The sequence below is a fragment of the Cricetulus griseus genome, chromosome 8 (genome assembly GCF_003668045.3).
Source record: "Cricetulus griseus strain 17A/GY chromosome 8, alternate assembly CriGri-PICRH-1.0, whole genome shotgun sequence".
NCBI classification, from domain to species: Eukaryota; Metazoa; Chordata; class Mammalia; order Rodentia; family Cricetidae; genus Cricetulus; species Cricetulus griseus.
Genome location: NC_048601.1, coordinates 64,743,638 through 64,759,069, shown reverse-complemented (window position 1 = coordinate 64,759,069; position 15,432 = coordinate 64,743,638). Strand labels below are relative to the sequence as shown.

At 45.7% G+C, this 15,432-nt stretch overlaps 1 protein-coding gene across 1 annotated transcript in view; it reads left to right on the top strand.

The window, feature by feature from the left end:
• Window positions 1–11,709, top strand: part of Dnah6 (dynein axonemal heavy chain 6) — a 192,975-nt gene extending 181,266 nt beyond the window's left edge. Inside the window, exons 72-77 of the mRNA XM_027429458.2 lie at window positions 1,250–1,377; window positions 1,814–1,999; window positions 2,490–2,562; window positions 4,192–4,343; window positions 5,362–5,584; window positions 11,606–11,709. Coding sequence (XP_027285259.1) covers window positions 1,250–1,377; window positions 1,814–1,999; window positions 2,490–2,562; window positions 4,192–4,343; window positions 5,362–5,584; window positions 11,606–11,709 — 866 coding nt within the window. The remainder of the gene's footprint in view (window positions 1–1,249; window positions 1,378–1,813; window positions 2,000–2,489; window positions 2,563–4,191; window positions 4,344–5,361; window positions 5,585–11,605) is intronic.
• The last annotated feature ends 3,723 nt before the right edge of the window (window positions 11,710–15,432 follow it).

Sequence of the window (15,432 nt, the reverse complement as noted above, 5' to 3'; positions counted from 1 at the left end):
ATAAACTCAAGTCGCTGTGAGGCTCTGTCTCCCACTCCCAACCCTCCCTTTCCTGGAAACGGTACAGGTCTACAGAGAAGACCAAGATTTACACACTCATATTCAAGGGCCAGTAGGGGTTGGAAGAGGACTGGGTCCTCTGGTCTCTGGATTGTCACTTGTCAACTAAGCCATCAACTTGGTAGGTAGCATTTGCCACCAGGATATTCAGAGCTCTGCCTCTCATTCTGCCAAAGCGAAATGTATTTTGTGTAAAGTCAGAGGATGACTTGTAGAAGTCGGTTCTCTCCCTTTAACTAGGTGTGACTCAGGGACTGAACTCAAGTTAGGAGGGTTGGCAGCAGGCACCGTTATCCACTGACCCTCTGCCCAACCCCTTGAATGTATTTTCTTAAGCCTGCCTGCCTGCCATGCCTCCACACCCACAGTGGAGACTGACCACAGCAGCCCCTCACTCAGACCTGCAGGTTCCACGGGCACACTGACCTCCACTTCACTCGCGTCCTCTCAGCTCTTCCCCCATGCTTACCCAGAAAGGGGGTGGGCTGCCCATTACCTGGGCACAAGTATGCCTTCCCTCCACACTGTCCCAGTCAGTGTCTCTTGTGATCTACCTACCTGTGTCCAAGCCAATGTTCAATTTTCATAGAAGATGCATGCCACCATGACGAGAGGGAAAATACTGATTCTCACTCTCTCTCTCTCTCTCTCTCTCTCTCTCTCTCTCTCTCTCTCTTTCTCTCTCTGTCTATCTCTCTCTGTCTCCCTCCCTCCCTCCCTCTCTGATGCACACATATTTTTCCATGATTTCCATTAATTTAAGCCCTATTATTTTGTGACTACTTCTGTGTAAACACAGGTGGATAATCAAAGACTTATACATTTTTTAAAAAATGTTGTCAATTTTAAGTTCTTGCTTAAGTAATGAGAGAAATTAGCTTTAGAAAGAAAATATGTAGCAAGAAGCCAGGCCCAGTGAGAAGGCTCAGCAGATAAAGAGTTCATCTGGCATGTCTGAGGACCTGTGTCCAATCCCCAGAACTCATGTGAAGATGGAAAGAGAGAACTGACTCCTCAAAGTTGCCCTTTGACCCCCACATGGCACAGCATGCATGCGCCTGCATCACACATCATATGAAAACACAACAATAATAAGTAAAATTTAAAGGAGAAGCGCACGATGGTAGCAGTGTTGTGTGGATGGAAATTAAGAGTGTCTGGTCTGAGAAGCCAACTGTGTGTGTTTCAGAAGCCCTGCATATGGAGGGAGCTTCCGAGAGCCTTTTCGTCAAGGACCCTCAAGGCCGCCTGGACTCTCTGACCACCGTCCTTGGCCAGGAAGTGGACCGATTCAACAATCTCCTGAAGTTAATACATGTATGAAAGCTTCCCTCCATTATTGCTACTGGGTAGTCAAGCCGGGTAGAGAACGATCTAAGAACATGAGTGTGCTTGGAATCTTCGTCCTATCGTTTCTAAGCTTCTGTTTGGCTGTACTGACTCCTCAGACACAGACTGTGTCAGAATTCCCTTATTCTAACAGGGGCTGTGTGAATGTGTGAAATTACAAACCCTTAAGCTCCTCAGTGGCCTGCCTTATATATTTAGAATTACTGTTAGGGGCTGGAAAGATGGCCCGGTGGTCAAAAGCACTGGCTAGTCAATGCCTGAGAAGTGATCCCTGAGACTGTCTTTTGTCACATGCATGAACACGCACGTGTTCGGTCATACACATTGTCCACCCCACCCCACCCCCCCACCCCCGATAATCAAGCCTGTAATGTGCACCCACCCATCCTTTTTGTTCTCTCAGATTTCTCTAGAAACACTCAACAAAGCCATTGCTGGACTCGTGGTGATGTCTGAAGAAATGGAAAAAGTGTATCAGAGTTTCCTCAACAACCAGGTTCCCTCTCTTTGGTCTAACACAGCCTACCCATCTCTGAAGCCGCTGGGATCATGGGTCAAAGACCTTATTTTGAGGACTGCATTCGTGGATGTACGGGAGATTTCACTGGTGTGGGTTTGATGGGTTTGACAGAGTGGCTGGCCCTAAACTACTGAGGGAGTTCTGAGTAGCAACTGTCAGGAATCAAATTTGATTCCAGAGAAACAGAACCTCGTGGTATGACTTCACTTTGAAAGTCTTAAGTAGGTCACGATGCCATGTTCCCTAGGCACATATATATATATATATATATATATATATATATATATATGTTTTCAACTTCAGGCCCTTCCTGAGGCTTTAGCTGCAGTGTATGGCCCCACTGTAAGGTGCAAAACAAATGTGCCTCGACTGCCCCAGCCTCTTGTCCCCGCAAGGTTCCAGGTTGGTAGTCAAGGCTGGTAGGTGACAAGAGGAATGGACCAGCAGTAACACGGGACAGAGGGTAACTCAGGATTCGATTAGATGCCACCCTCTCCTCTCAACACAGCTCTGATTGAGATGGCCCATTCCACCTCATAAAATCATGTCTCTCCCTTAGCTGTGGCTCAAAAGAGGACAGCCCAAGTCCTTCTGGATTTCCGGGTTCTTCTTCCCTCAAGGATTTCTCACAGGTACTGTTGCCTCCCCTAGGAAAGAGTTCCAGGAAAGGTTGTGGTTTGTTCCATGCACAGGAGCTGGGGAATAGTATGGCTGTCGATGGCCTGACTGGCCCTGCTGAACTAGGGCAATCTAGGATTACTCTTCCTCCACCACAGGGCTGAGGGGGTGGGGGAAGATAGATGCTCCCTGGTAAGCTAATCCTTGCCCCTCTCAGGTTATCTATGCATGGGTTTGATTTAGGCTAAATCCATGAATAAATAGCTTTGGGTTCAACTCCCCATGCAACACAACTCTCCCATCCCGAACCCTCCTTCAAGAGTTTCAACTGCTGTCCCCCTGCACATGCCCCAGCTCTGAGCAGTCTCCTCTGTCTAAAAGGCACTTTCTATTTTAAGGCAGGGTCTCCTGTAGACCACATGGCCTTGACCTCGTTGTACAGTCAAGGATGACCTTGAGTTTCTAATCCTACATGCATAGGCCGGCCACCTTACCCCAGTTTTAGACAGTGCTGAGAATTGAACCCAGAGATTTGTGCAAGCACTTTACCAAATGAGCAACATGCCCAGCCTAAAACAATACTCTTGACTGATATCCCTTCATCAGTTCTATCCGATTTGGCTGGAGAGTTCCTGAGGGACCCAGACCCTGGGGCTCTGAACACCCAATCCTCAATTTGTCTCATTCCTATTCCCTGATGAACAGTCTGGAGAAGCAACCTGGACAAAATCCTGAAGTTAGAGAGACTAAACTAAAACGTTCTCCCTAGTTTGTCTCTCTCACAGAAGGGCAGGACCCTTGAATCTTAGTCTGTTTGTTTTTAGTGTGGGACTTATTGGTGATTTTTTTGTTTGGGTTTTTGTTTTTGCTTGCTTGTTTGGTTGATTGGTTGGCTGGTTCGTTGGGTTTTTTGAGACAGAGTCTCATTATGTAGCCCTGGCTATCCTGGAACTCACTATGTAGCCTAGATTAGCCTTGAAATTACAGAAATCTGCCTGTCTCTGCCTCCCAAGTGCTAAATTTAAAAGTGTTTGCCACTATACCTGGCTTGTTTGTTCTATAGGTGTGGGGGGGGGTGGGGGGTGCAAATGCCTGTGGAGGCCAGAAGATACTGTTGGATTCCCCTAGCACTAGAGTTATATAGGTGGTTGTAAGCTGCCTGATGTAGATACTGGGAACTGATCTCTGGTCTCTGCTAGAGTAACAATTGCCCTTAACCACTGAGCCATCCCTCCAGCTGCATCTTCTTCATCATGGTCCTTAATCACCCTGCCCCCAGCATGATCCAGTCTTCTATGCTCTATGAACTAATTCCATGTAGAGTGTTAATGGCTTGAGTTTCTTTTTAGTTATTTTTCCTTGCATCTATTTGTTCATTTGGAGAAAGACAAATGTGGAGGTCAGGGGACAACTTGCTAGAGTTGGCTCTCTCCTTCCACAGTGTAGGTTCTGGGGATCAAACCCAGATCATCAGGCTGGGCAGCAAGTGCCTTCACCTGCCGAGTCATCCCACCGGGCCCCGATAAGGGTTTCTATGGAAAGGAAGATCCCCCGATGCTAGCACGGCCTGGGTGAATGGGAGGACACAGTATGTGTGAAGCAGCAATGTGCTTTAAAGGACTCTCCATTACTTGTACTTTCAGGAACTCTTCAGAACCATGCTCGGAAATATAATTTGCCTATAGATGAGCTAAATTTCAAGTATAACATGGTTCCAGTCTACCGAGATCAAGCCGAGGTCATAGAAGCTGCCAAGGACATTCATTTTGGAGAAGAACTGCCCATGGACCTGGAGGTATCGCCCACCTGATTATATAGAAAACTTCTATCCCACTGTCAGTGGAGACTTCAGCCAGTCTCCCCTGTCCCACCGCCCCCATTTGCAAGAGTGGGAGGGGAGGGTGGCACTCATACCCTGAGGCCAGCTCCTCAGCAGCAACTGAATGGGTGCTTCTCAATGTAGTGCAATTTACAGAAATGTTCTTCTGCATAAATCTATAGTATTTCGATTCAGACAGCAATGGTCTCCTGTTACAGAGGCAGTATAATAACACATTAAAAACAGAGTTTCCAGACGAAACAAACTTGAGTTTGAATCCTGGCTCTACTTTTCACCAGTCACATATTCGGAAACAATTGCTCACATGTCTGAGCTTTGGTGTTCCCATCTATAAAATGGGGCTGGTGACAGGACTCAAAGAATGAAGTGGCCTGTGTCACATAGTCAACACAAAGTTCACTAGCAATAATCCACTATAATATTATAGACTAAATGTGTCTACAGCAACCACTCAGCCCCCTCCTGGCAGAACTGAAATTCTGCCCTCATGCCCCTTCTAACTGTAACCACAGTAAATAAATAAGAGGGGTGTGCTATGGGAGCAGTCTTAATGGTTTGTATACTCTTCAAATAGTATTGCAGATATATATCTATCTTCTAGAAGGGCATCCAGATCTTCCAGGAGCCTTGATGAGAATACATGGTAATTCCAGCCCTTACCTCCCTCTGCTTCTCAAGAGGGAAAGGAAAGCCATTACTCATAATGTCAGATAGTCTAAAGTCACCATAACTGGGTTTTCCAGGAGCATTCCCAATTCTGCATTCTACTAGGGCATGGACAGCATCAAATTCAGTACTAAACTGAGGGTCAGGGTGACCTACCTCTCAGATCTTTAGGGCACTCCTCTCTAAAATGCAGGGATAGAAACTACTATTTTTAGAGGTACTTGTTGAAGAGGCAGGACACAGGCAGTGACTCAAACTGTTAATCCCTCCTCCTTCACTGACCCCTAAACTCCCGAGTATCTTTCAGTTGCCCTCTCCTGATGATGGAGTTCTTGTTCATGGGATGTTCATGGATGCCTCTCGGTGGGATGACGATGAGATGGTCATAGAAGACGCATTGCCAGGACAGATGAACCCTATGCTGCCTGTAGTTCATTTTGAACCACAACAAAACTATGAGCCAATCCAAACACTCTACCACTCTCCGCTCTACAAAACAGGAGCCCGGGCAGGAACACTTTCCACCACAGGTGAGCATGTTCTTAAGATTTGTACACGGGGCTGGAGAGACGGCTCCACAGTTCAGAGCACTTAGGAACCCAGGTTTCATTCTCATCACCCACAAGTGGTTGATAGCCACGTGTAATTTCAGTTCCAGAGCATACAGTGCTCTCTTCTGGCTGACAGGGGCACTGTACACATGAGCCACACTGACAAGCAAGCAAGCAAAACACCCACATACATAAAAGTAAATAAATAGGTAATAACTAAATAAAAACCTCAATCAAAACCCAAATACTTCTGGGCATGGTGGCCCGTACCTTTAATCCCAGCATAAGCAGGCAACCTGTGAGTTCAAGGCCATCATGGCCTGCATAGCAAATGCTGGTCACTCAGTTAGTAAATTGCTTTCCCAGCATGCACAAAGGCACAAAGTCCTGTGTAAAGTCCTCAGCACTGTGTAAAACTAGGTGTGGTGGTATGTGCCCATAATCCCAGCACTCTAGGTCAAGGCAAGAAGATCAGAAGTTCAAGATCATCTTCAACTATTTAGCAACTTTGTGGGACTAGCCTGATCTATGACACTCTGTCTCTCTCTGTCTTGTCTCTCTGTCTCACTCTGTCTCACTCTGTCTCTCTCTGTCTCTGTCTCTGTCTCTCTCTCTCTCTCTCTCTCTCTCTCTCTCTCTCTCTCTCTCTCTCTCACACACACACACACACACACACACACACACTGCTCGGCTGGGAATGAAGCTTGGTTATAGAATACTTGCCTGGCATGGAAAGTACTGGGTTCAATGCCCAGAAGTGAAAAAAATAAGTGAACTCTGAAAAAAAAATGCTAGCTGTAACACACTAAGAAAGTAATTGGTCCAATTAACCAGATTTAAAATGGGAGTGCCTGTGCTGGAGAGATGACTCAGCAGTTAAGATCACTTACTGCTCTTACAGAGGACTGGAATTCCATCCCTAGCGCTGATGTTAGCTGTAACTCCAACTCCAGAAGATCTGACTCCCTCTTCTGGCCTCTTCAGGCATGTACACTCATGTGCACATACCCCCACATAGACACACACACATGTAAGTAAATAAAAATAAAAGAATACACTTTTAACTGTTGAAATAATGTTTGCAATAACACTGGGGACACATGGATATCATAAACTTAGTGTTTGTTTCTCTTAGAACCTAAGGAGTAGAAAACAGAGTTTAATGGGCGGAGACTTGCAGTTCCAAAATGATGGACTGAACAGGCACTGAGAGCACCCCCTCGCAAATAAAATCTGCCCTACCACACAAAAGGGGTTTAACAATAAACTGAATGGACCAGTGATGCAGTCCTCACAGGGAGGCAGAGAGAAAGAAAACCATCTCTACAGATAAACATGAGAGCCTTCGGACCAGTGAGATGGCTCAGCTGGTAAAGGCTCTTTTCACCAAGCCTGACAACCTGAGTTTGGTCCCCAAGACTCACATGATAGAAGGAGAGAACTTAATCCTGCAAGTTGTCCTCTGACTCCCCACATCTATGTCATGTTACATGCAGGTGCACACACACACACATACACACACACACACACACACACACACACACACACACACACACACACACCAGTGTAGTTTCTTTAAAAGAACAATAACTTTTTCAAAAAGAAAAAGACTGCTAAAGAATACGCTGAAAAAAATCCCTCAAAACACAGCACAGTGTGGTGGGAAAATCTGACATTTGCAAAGAGCTGTAATTCTCTATGTTTATCTAGTAGGCAACTTAAGAGAAAGTAAGAATGCAGGAGAGGGAATATTTGCAAAGAGTAACAGCTGGTGGTTCCCTAAAACTAAAGAAATGCTGTGTTCTTGAATTCGGAGATCTCATCAAGTGGGAGGGAGGGATGCTTTTTAAAATGGTACGTGGGAAGACATGCACGGTTATTTGCAGAGTCTCCAGGGCAGTATCTAACACACAGCGAATACTGTTTGAGCAAACTGTGCACAGAATAGCATTCATGATGAAAATTCTTGGGGGATTACTGGACATGTCAGGGGAATCCCTTATCCTAATGATGGTTACTGTCTTAATTTGAGTTTCTGTTGCTGTGAAGAGACACCATGGACATGGCAACTTTCATAAAGGAAAACATTTAATTAGGACTGGCTTACAGTTCAGAGGTTTAGCTCATTTTCATCATGGCAGGAAGCAAGGTAGCATGCAGCCGGACATGGTGCTGGAGAGATGGCTGGAGAGTTCTGCAAGCAACAGGAAGCAAACTGTATCCCACACTTGGCATAGCTTGAGCATATGAGACCTCAAAGCCCACCTCCACAGTGACACATTTCCCCCAACAAGTCACACCTATCCAACAAGGCTACACCTCCTAATAGTGCCACTCCCTATGGGCCAAGCATTCAAACACATGAATCTGTGGAGGTCATATCTATTCCAACCACCAGTTACCCAGAAAGGGCAAATTGTTAGGGCACCTGATACTGCTGTCTCCCTGGATATGAATATGAATTTTTGGGTGACAAGATCGGACACAAAACTTATGAGCTGCTTTACTTTAGAGATGGTGCGCTAGTTTCTTTTGTGTTACTTAAATCAAACACTCTAACTAAAAGCAACTTAGGGGAGGAAAGGCTTTATTTGGCTTATACTTCCAGGTCACAATCTATCATTGTGGGAAGTCAGGGCAAGAGCTGAAGATGGGAACCCGGAAGCAGGAATCATGGAGGAATGCTGCTTGCTGGTTTGACCACGGGCTTATATTTAGCTAGCTTTCTTATACCCTAGCCCAGGACCACTAGCCTAGGGTTAACATAGCCCAGGGTGGGTTGGACCCTCCTACATCATTTAATAATCAAGATAATCACTGCTGACATGCCAACAGGCCAATCTTATCTAGGCAATTCCTCAATCAGGACTTTCCTCTCAGGTGTCTCTAGGCCATGTCAAGTTGAAAATTAAGACTAACCAGGACAAAGGGACTATATATTTAAACCCTTTCTACACTGTAATGTAAATCATAATAATAATAGAGTTCCAACATAACACAATGTTAGTCTCAGGTGTGAAATGGATAAACTTTAAGCAGTCACTGTGCAACTCAGTATGGCCTCTGGGAGGCTGTTGGAAGCGTCTCAGTGTAGAAAGCCAAGCTGACCTCATAACAGAGGTGCTATGGTCTCTGTGTGCTAGCTCACATCCACCTGGAGACAACGGTGGTATCTACTCAATGATTAAGATGCAACCAACACCACTGATTAAATTAACCATCAGTGCCCGGCTGCTTACTGCACCCCAGCACTATCCAGAAAACCTTAGCCAAACCTATAAGAACATGAAATGAGAAGTTGGATTTGAAAAGTAGAAACAAAATTATTTGCCTATGTAATTGATCATGTGAAAAAAAAACAATCTACAGAAAAAAAGTCTACTACAAATGGTAGTAAGAACAACTACTATAACCAACAGAATTCTTGGTAGAGAGCATTTATTCAGTATGTTTGAGGCCCCGAGTTCAATGAACAACACTGACAAAATGTTAAGAACGTAACAGAATTCAGCCATCATGGTAGCAAACAATTTTACCACAGCATTCAGGAAGCAGGGGCAGGTGGATTTCTGTGAATTAAAGGCCATCCTGAGCTATGTAAGTCCCACGCCAGCCAGGGCTACACAGTTAGACCCTCTCTCCCAACAAACAAACAAAAACTGTTAACAGAATCCCTGTGTTCCATCAAAAACAAATAGAAACAAAAGGTCTGGCTCCACTGAACACAGTTATTCAGATTAGGAGCAAACCCAACAAGGAGAACAAGGTAGCTCTTGGCTCCTAAGGTCCACACAGCAGAACCAGAATAAGTGGAGAAACTGAGTCATGTCCATAAGTGGGAAGATTGGATGTTATCAGGATCACAATTCCCTCCCAAATTAATCTCTGAATCTTAAAACAGTCTCATACAATTGTTAAGAGAACTAACTCTTCTGATGCTTGTATGAAATGAAAACAAAGACTAGCAGAACTTCCTCTGAATAAAATAAAACAGAGGGTCTATTTCTAACAAATCCAGCCGAAGTAGCTACAACAGTGCCCCATCACCACAGGGCTGAACAAACTGATGAGATGGGAATGGAGAGCCAGAGCAACTGTGGGTCTGTAGGAAGCCAAAACCATAGCAACACCATTGAAAGTTGGTCAGGAACAGAGAAAATAGTTCATAAATGGTGCTGGAGAAAGTGGTTCTACTAGATTTAGATTCTTACCTAGTATTACATACAAAAACTTACATTAGCGCTGGACAGATGGCTCAGTAGTGAAGGGCAATTGCTGCCCTTGAAGAGGACTGGAGTTCAGTTCCTGGAAGCCACATCAGGTGGCTCTCAACAACCTGTAACTCTTGCCTTTGATGCCCTCTTCTGGCCAATAGGCACCTACTCACATGCGGACACATACATGTATACAGACAATAAAAACTATAAGTTAAATCATTGAGGCTTAACCACCAAATTTGAAAATGCTTAACTCCTAATGAAAGGGTTGTAATAATTGCCAGTGTCTGCTCATGTCCTAAAAAGCCAATCAGATATAAGCATGCTTCCTAGTGGAAGACACATACTAAAATAAGTGCAGCAGAAGTTGTCACCTCGTATTTGCTTCAAAATAATCTAGGAGACGTGTAGAAATGTGTAGGATGAGACAGATACAAAAGGGGTGTTTATATTTCCATTTATCCACAAAGAGGAAAAAAACGAATATGATCAAACATGAACAGTGAACCCAGTTAACAAATCACCAAATTCACAGGGCAGGGCAGAGCAGGGCAGGGTAGGGCTACAGTTCATAGAGATCCACCTATGTATATTTGTGGTGGTGGGGTGGAGAATGGTATGTACATTGGCCTGCACATACCCACAGGGGCCAGAAGAGGGCATCAGACCTCTTAGAGCTGGAGTTAGAGGTGGCTGAAGGCTTCCTAACATTGGTGCATATATATATATATATATATATATATATATATATATATTCTTAACCACGGAGCATTTCTGACCACTAGAGAACTGATTCTGATTAAACAGACAGTGTCTGTATGGGTTTGGTGATAGCCCAAGTCCTTCTCCAGATCTAAGGAAGGCTTCGTGTGCCCCAGGCACTGATTGCCTGTGAGGAAGTACAGTGGCACCCAAAGAAGCATGGAGAAGAGAAATGTGAGCTTACAGCGGGATGCTTAGGGCCTTGGACAAATTTCTGAACTGCATAAAACCAGTAAATACATTGGAATACTGTCTAGACTGGCTGCCATTGAACATGGCTGTGTCACCAGAAAGCCTGGTATTCAATGGGACATGAAAAGAAGGAGAAGGTAGAGGCGCCCTCTTCTGGGTACAACACTTCCCTGACGTCCACTCACAGATGGAGTCTGAGAAAGCAGCACCAATCCAAGCAGTTCCCATCTGAGCACAGTATCGTCTTCTCAATACCCCCTCAGACAGCCACGTAGCAGAAAGAATACTAAGAGTGACTTTTCCTACTTGAATGACTGGACACTGATGTCAGAATGCCTGGCACTACGCTGACTCATTTCAGGATCCCAAGACCCTTCCAGTGCAGGATGGAATAAAGGACAGATGGGTGGGTGGATGGATGGATGGATGGATGGCCAGCCACATGAATAGATGCCCTACCTACCGTTAAATACCCCTAAATTGCACTGAAATGTCAGGCCTTAATCCCAACCTAACACTCCTAGATTTCAGACTACAGAAGCTGAAACATGCTCAAGTTATAAGGTCTAAGCCAGGCAGGCCCTAAAGCAGCATGTCTCTAAAAATCTCATGAAACTGGAACCTTCAGAATACCACACCCAACATCTTCAGGTTCAGTCACGTCTGGAATTAGTCTCTTGACTCTCAATGTCTTATCTCTGTGAATCCACAGGTTACCTTTAAATGACAGCTCTTCTCTCCCACCCCACCCCACCCCACCCCCACCCCACTCCACCTCTGCCTTTACCCCACCCACACCCACCAATACCGTCCCCATATCCATTACTAGGCCATTCAACCAACTTCGTGGTGACTGTCCTCTTACCCTCCAAGCGGCCCAGTGATTACTGGATCGCCAAGGGATCCGCGCTGCTCTGCCAGCTGAGTGAGTGAACATGGACCGTGCCGATCCAGAGATCCTCCCTGATAAGGAAAAAGTGACTTCAACCTGACTTAAGTATACCTCCTACAGCTGTTACTTCTCCCATGACCTAAAAATAAAGAGGTTTTTCGTTATTTCTGTTGGCAATCCCAGCTGTGACATGGAGGTGCCGAGTTTACACACCCGCTATTAAACTCACTCCCCAGCTCCATGCGAAAGCCAGGCTGCTTCTCTTTAGTGTATGATTGCTCAGAGTCCTGGAAAGAACGAGGGGTCTGCCCCTTATTTCCACAAGCTCTCTTCCTTGTCACATTTGTATGAGAAGCCCATGGTCCATGCTAGCCACATGGACCCAGATACTTCTGTTTCTAGACCTAGTTAAGGCTATCAAAAATACAACATGTAGAAGGCTGTTCCAACAACAGCAACAACCATCAGGTGTGTCCAACCTTTTGACATTGTGGCATTGTCACCCACAGAGTTCACCCTTAAGAACTGTGCAATTGAATTAATTGTACAAAAAACATGGGGGGAAAATTCTCATTAAGTGTGTGTGTGTGTGTGTGTGTGTGTGTGTGTGTGTGTTCATGTATGAGTGTGTGAATGTTGGTACATGCATGCTACCATATGTGAAGATCAGAGTGCAATCCTCACTGTCCACTTTGAGACAGGGTCTCTCTCATTCACTGCTGCATATACCAAAGTAACTGGCCCATGAGCTTCTGGCAGTTCTCCTGCCTCTGCCTCCCATGTCCTGGAAGGAGATGGCTGGGATTTCAGACATGCTACTATGTCTGATTTTTATCTGGGTTTTCTCTGAGACTCCAGCTCAGGCTATCAGGCTTCTGTGACAACCACTCTACCCATTGAGCCATGTCCATCATTCTAAACCTTCCACTTAAGGATGAAGCAGCATCAAAATTGGCCACATCCCAATTGGGTGCATCTGAGCCCAGGAAATGACTGGGAAGGAGCCCACAGAAGTCTCCAGAGGGACTGAGAAGATGGCTCGATGTGCAAACATAAGGACTTGCTTTGGCTCTCTACCATCCACATAAAAGCTGCGCTTGGAGAATCTATGACCACACTAGAAACACAGACAAGAGGATCCCTTGTGTTCATTGGAGAGACAGCCTTGCCAAATGGATGAGCCACAGGGTCACTGAAAGACCCTGCCCCAAAAAGTAAAGTTGAGAGTGACAGAGGAAACCCAGGGCCAACCACATGCACCACACACATACAAACAAGCACATACAACACACACACACACACACACACACACACACACACACACACACACACACCAGGAAAGGAAGTGAAGCCAGAATTTAAAACCCAGGCAATCAATCAAGCTACCCTAAGCCAGATGACAAATAAGTAGTAGTACTACTTCTTAGTTCCATCCAATCCTGGACAACCATTCTGAGGTTTTGTAAGCTGCTCCAAGGCCCAAGAGAACAGAAGGCCAACAGGTAAGAGATGCTGATCTGAAACCTCTGGCTAGGGAAAGACAGCTGGACAGGGCTTAAAATTCCCATTTCAGGCACAGCCAACGCAGTTAGTTCTACACTTCTTTCACTTCATAAATACTAAATAACACAGAAGGGGTGGGTAGTGTAAACCTGCCTTTTTGAACAAAGTCAGAGCATCCTCCAGTGCCTTAGTTAGAGTTTCTATTGTTGTAAAGAGATGCCAGTCTCTAATCCTGACAGACACAACAGTGCAAACCCATAATTGCAACATACGGAGGATGAGTGGGGAGGATCCCAAGTTCAAGACCAGCCTGAGCTACACAGCAAGACCTTGTGTCAAAGAAAACAATTCTCCTTCTCAATTGAGTCTGTCAATGTCAAACCAGACTGTAAAGTATGGGGATGGCTATTTTTAAAGTTCAGGAGAGTAAAAGCTGGTAGGCCACCTGGGCCTTCTAGTTACTGTAAGAGGGCTGTCTGTTCTGAAAGCTAGGACTAGCACCCAGAACACAGGAGTCCAGAGGGACAGGCAAGCCTCGATGGCCACCATCTGGCTAGGGTGAGAATTTCCATGGCAAGGAAGCTGCAGCTGGGGCCAAAGAGATGGGCCTGTCCGTGACAGGGGCCTGGAGCTGTAGACTTTGAGAGGCAAAAACAAAGACTCAGTGCACAGTGGGAGCCACGGCAGTTTCCCCCACCCCAGTGTCCACACGGTGACTTTTTATCTCCCTTCTTTAAAGACAGAAATATGTGTTAATACAGTACCTTGGTGTTTGGGGTCATTTCCACCAGAAACCAAATGACAGAACATTAGGAGGATAACCAACTGTCCTGAGCTTTAGTGAGTGCTAAAAGCCTTGACAGAGGAAAGCCCAATTCAGTTGTCATTTCAGCAGCCTCTGGCAATCTCAGGCACAGATATAGCTCTCTGAGCACAGCCAGGCCAGAAGGATTCCTCTCTGGGTCTCTGCCACTCCCACCTACCCTAGTCTGGGCCTGTGTGCACAACGTGCAGGCATGCCAAGCCAAGGTAGGACAAGGTTATGACGTCAGGCTCACTTGGTCCTTTCAGCTCACCCATGGCCACCTTGAAAGGAAGTGGCCCAAGTTGAGAATACCATGCAGGGGGACCTAATATTCCATCAATGAAGGAAGGTTAAAGAGACGCCATGGGACATGGACAGTTGCTAGCCCTTTTACCTGGCTATCTCCAGGCTGCCAGCTTTTATGTATGCATTTCAAACTGAAAACTGGGGCTGGGCCTGGTGACCAAAAGTACTTACTGCTACCATAGAGGACCTAGGTTCAATCCCATGCTTACGTTGGCAGCTCACAACCTTTTATAAAACCCAGGTCCATGGGGAGCCAGTACCGTCTCCTGGCCTCCATGGGCACCTAAACACACATGGTAGGTGTACATACAACCAGGTGCATACACATAAAGACAAATAATCTTCAAAACTGCAAGTCACACAGGACAGCAGAGGCCCCTTAAGTCCTTTCAATAACTCCCTGTGGCCGGGACATGAAATTCTGTTCCTCCCTTCTTGTTTCTGGCTCTGAACCCTCTCATGCCACTTAATGTTTTCTTCTAATGCTCCAGCCAGAATCGCTTCACCTCACCATCACTCATACGGTCACTCCCTCCAGGACAGACTTTCTCCTGGCCCCCTATGCCCCAGATCCCCGACTCCCTCGTCGTCATCATTTACCTGATGTTTTTGAAGCACTTACATGACACTGGATCTCTGCATCTACCAGTCCAGACACCACACATCTGCTCATCAGACTCAACTCTGGTTTCTGCTTGAAGAATACTAGAAGAATGCTTCCTTGGAGAGACTCCTCCTAAACCCAGACCCATAGCTTGTACCTTCCAACACGTGTACATGCATACACCCATACACACATACACACATACATGCATACACACACCACAAACACCTGTGCTTCCTTTGGAAGTGACCAGTTCGGAATCTGGCTTCTTCACCAGACTGTGCACTTCAAGAAGTCAGGACCAGTGTCTCTCCAGTTCACACAACATGCATAACATGAGCCAATCATAAACACACCAGAGAAACTTGGGTTAAGCTTGGGTTAAGTTTAAGGGACCCTGGATCCCAACCTCTCTGCTGTAATCCTTCCAGAAGCTCCCTGCCCTGCAGATTAGCTCTTCTGTGCACCACTGACCCACAGCCTAGCTATTCTAAGATGTTCTTTCTCTGGTCACCAGTTCTGGTAAGCACACTCATCTCTACAAAG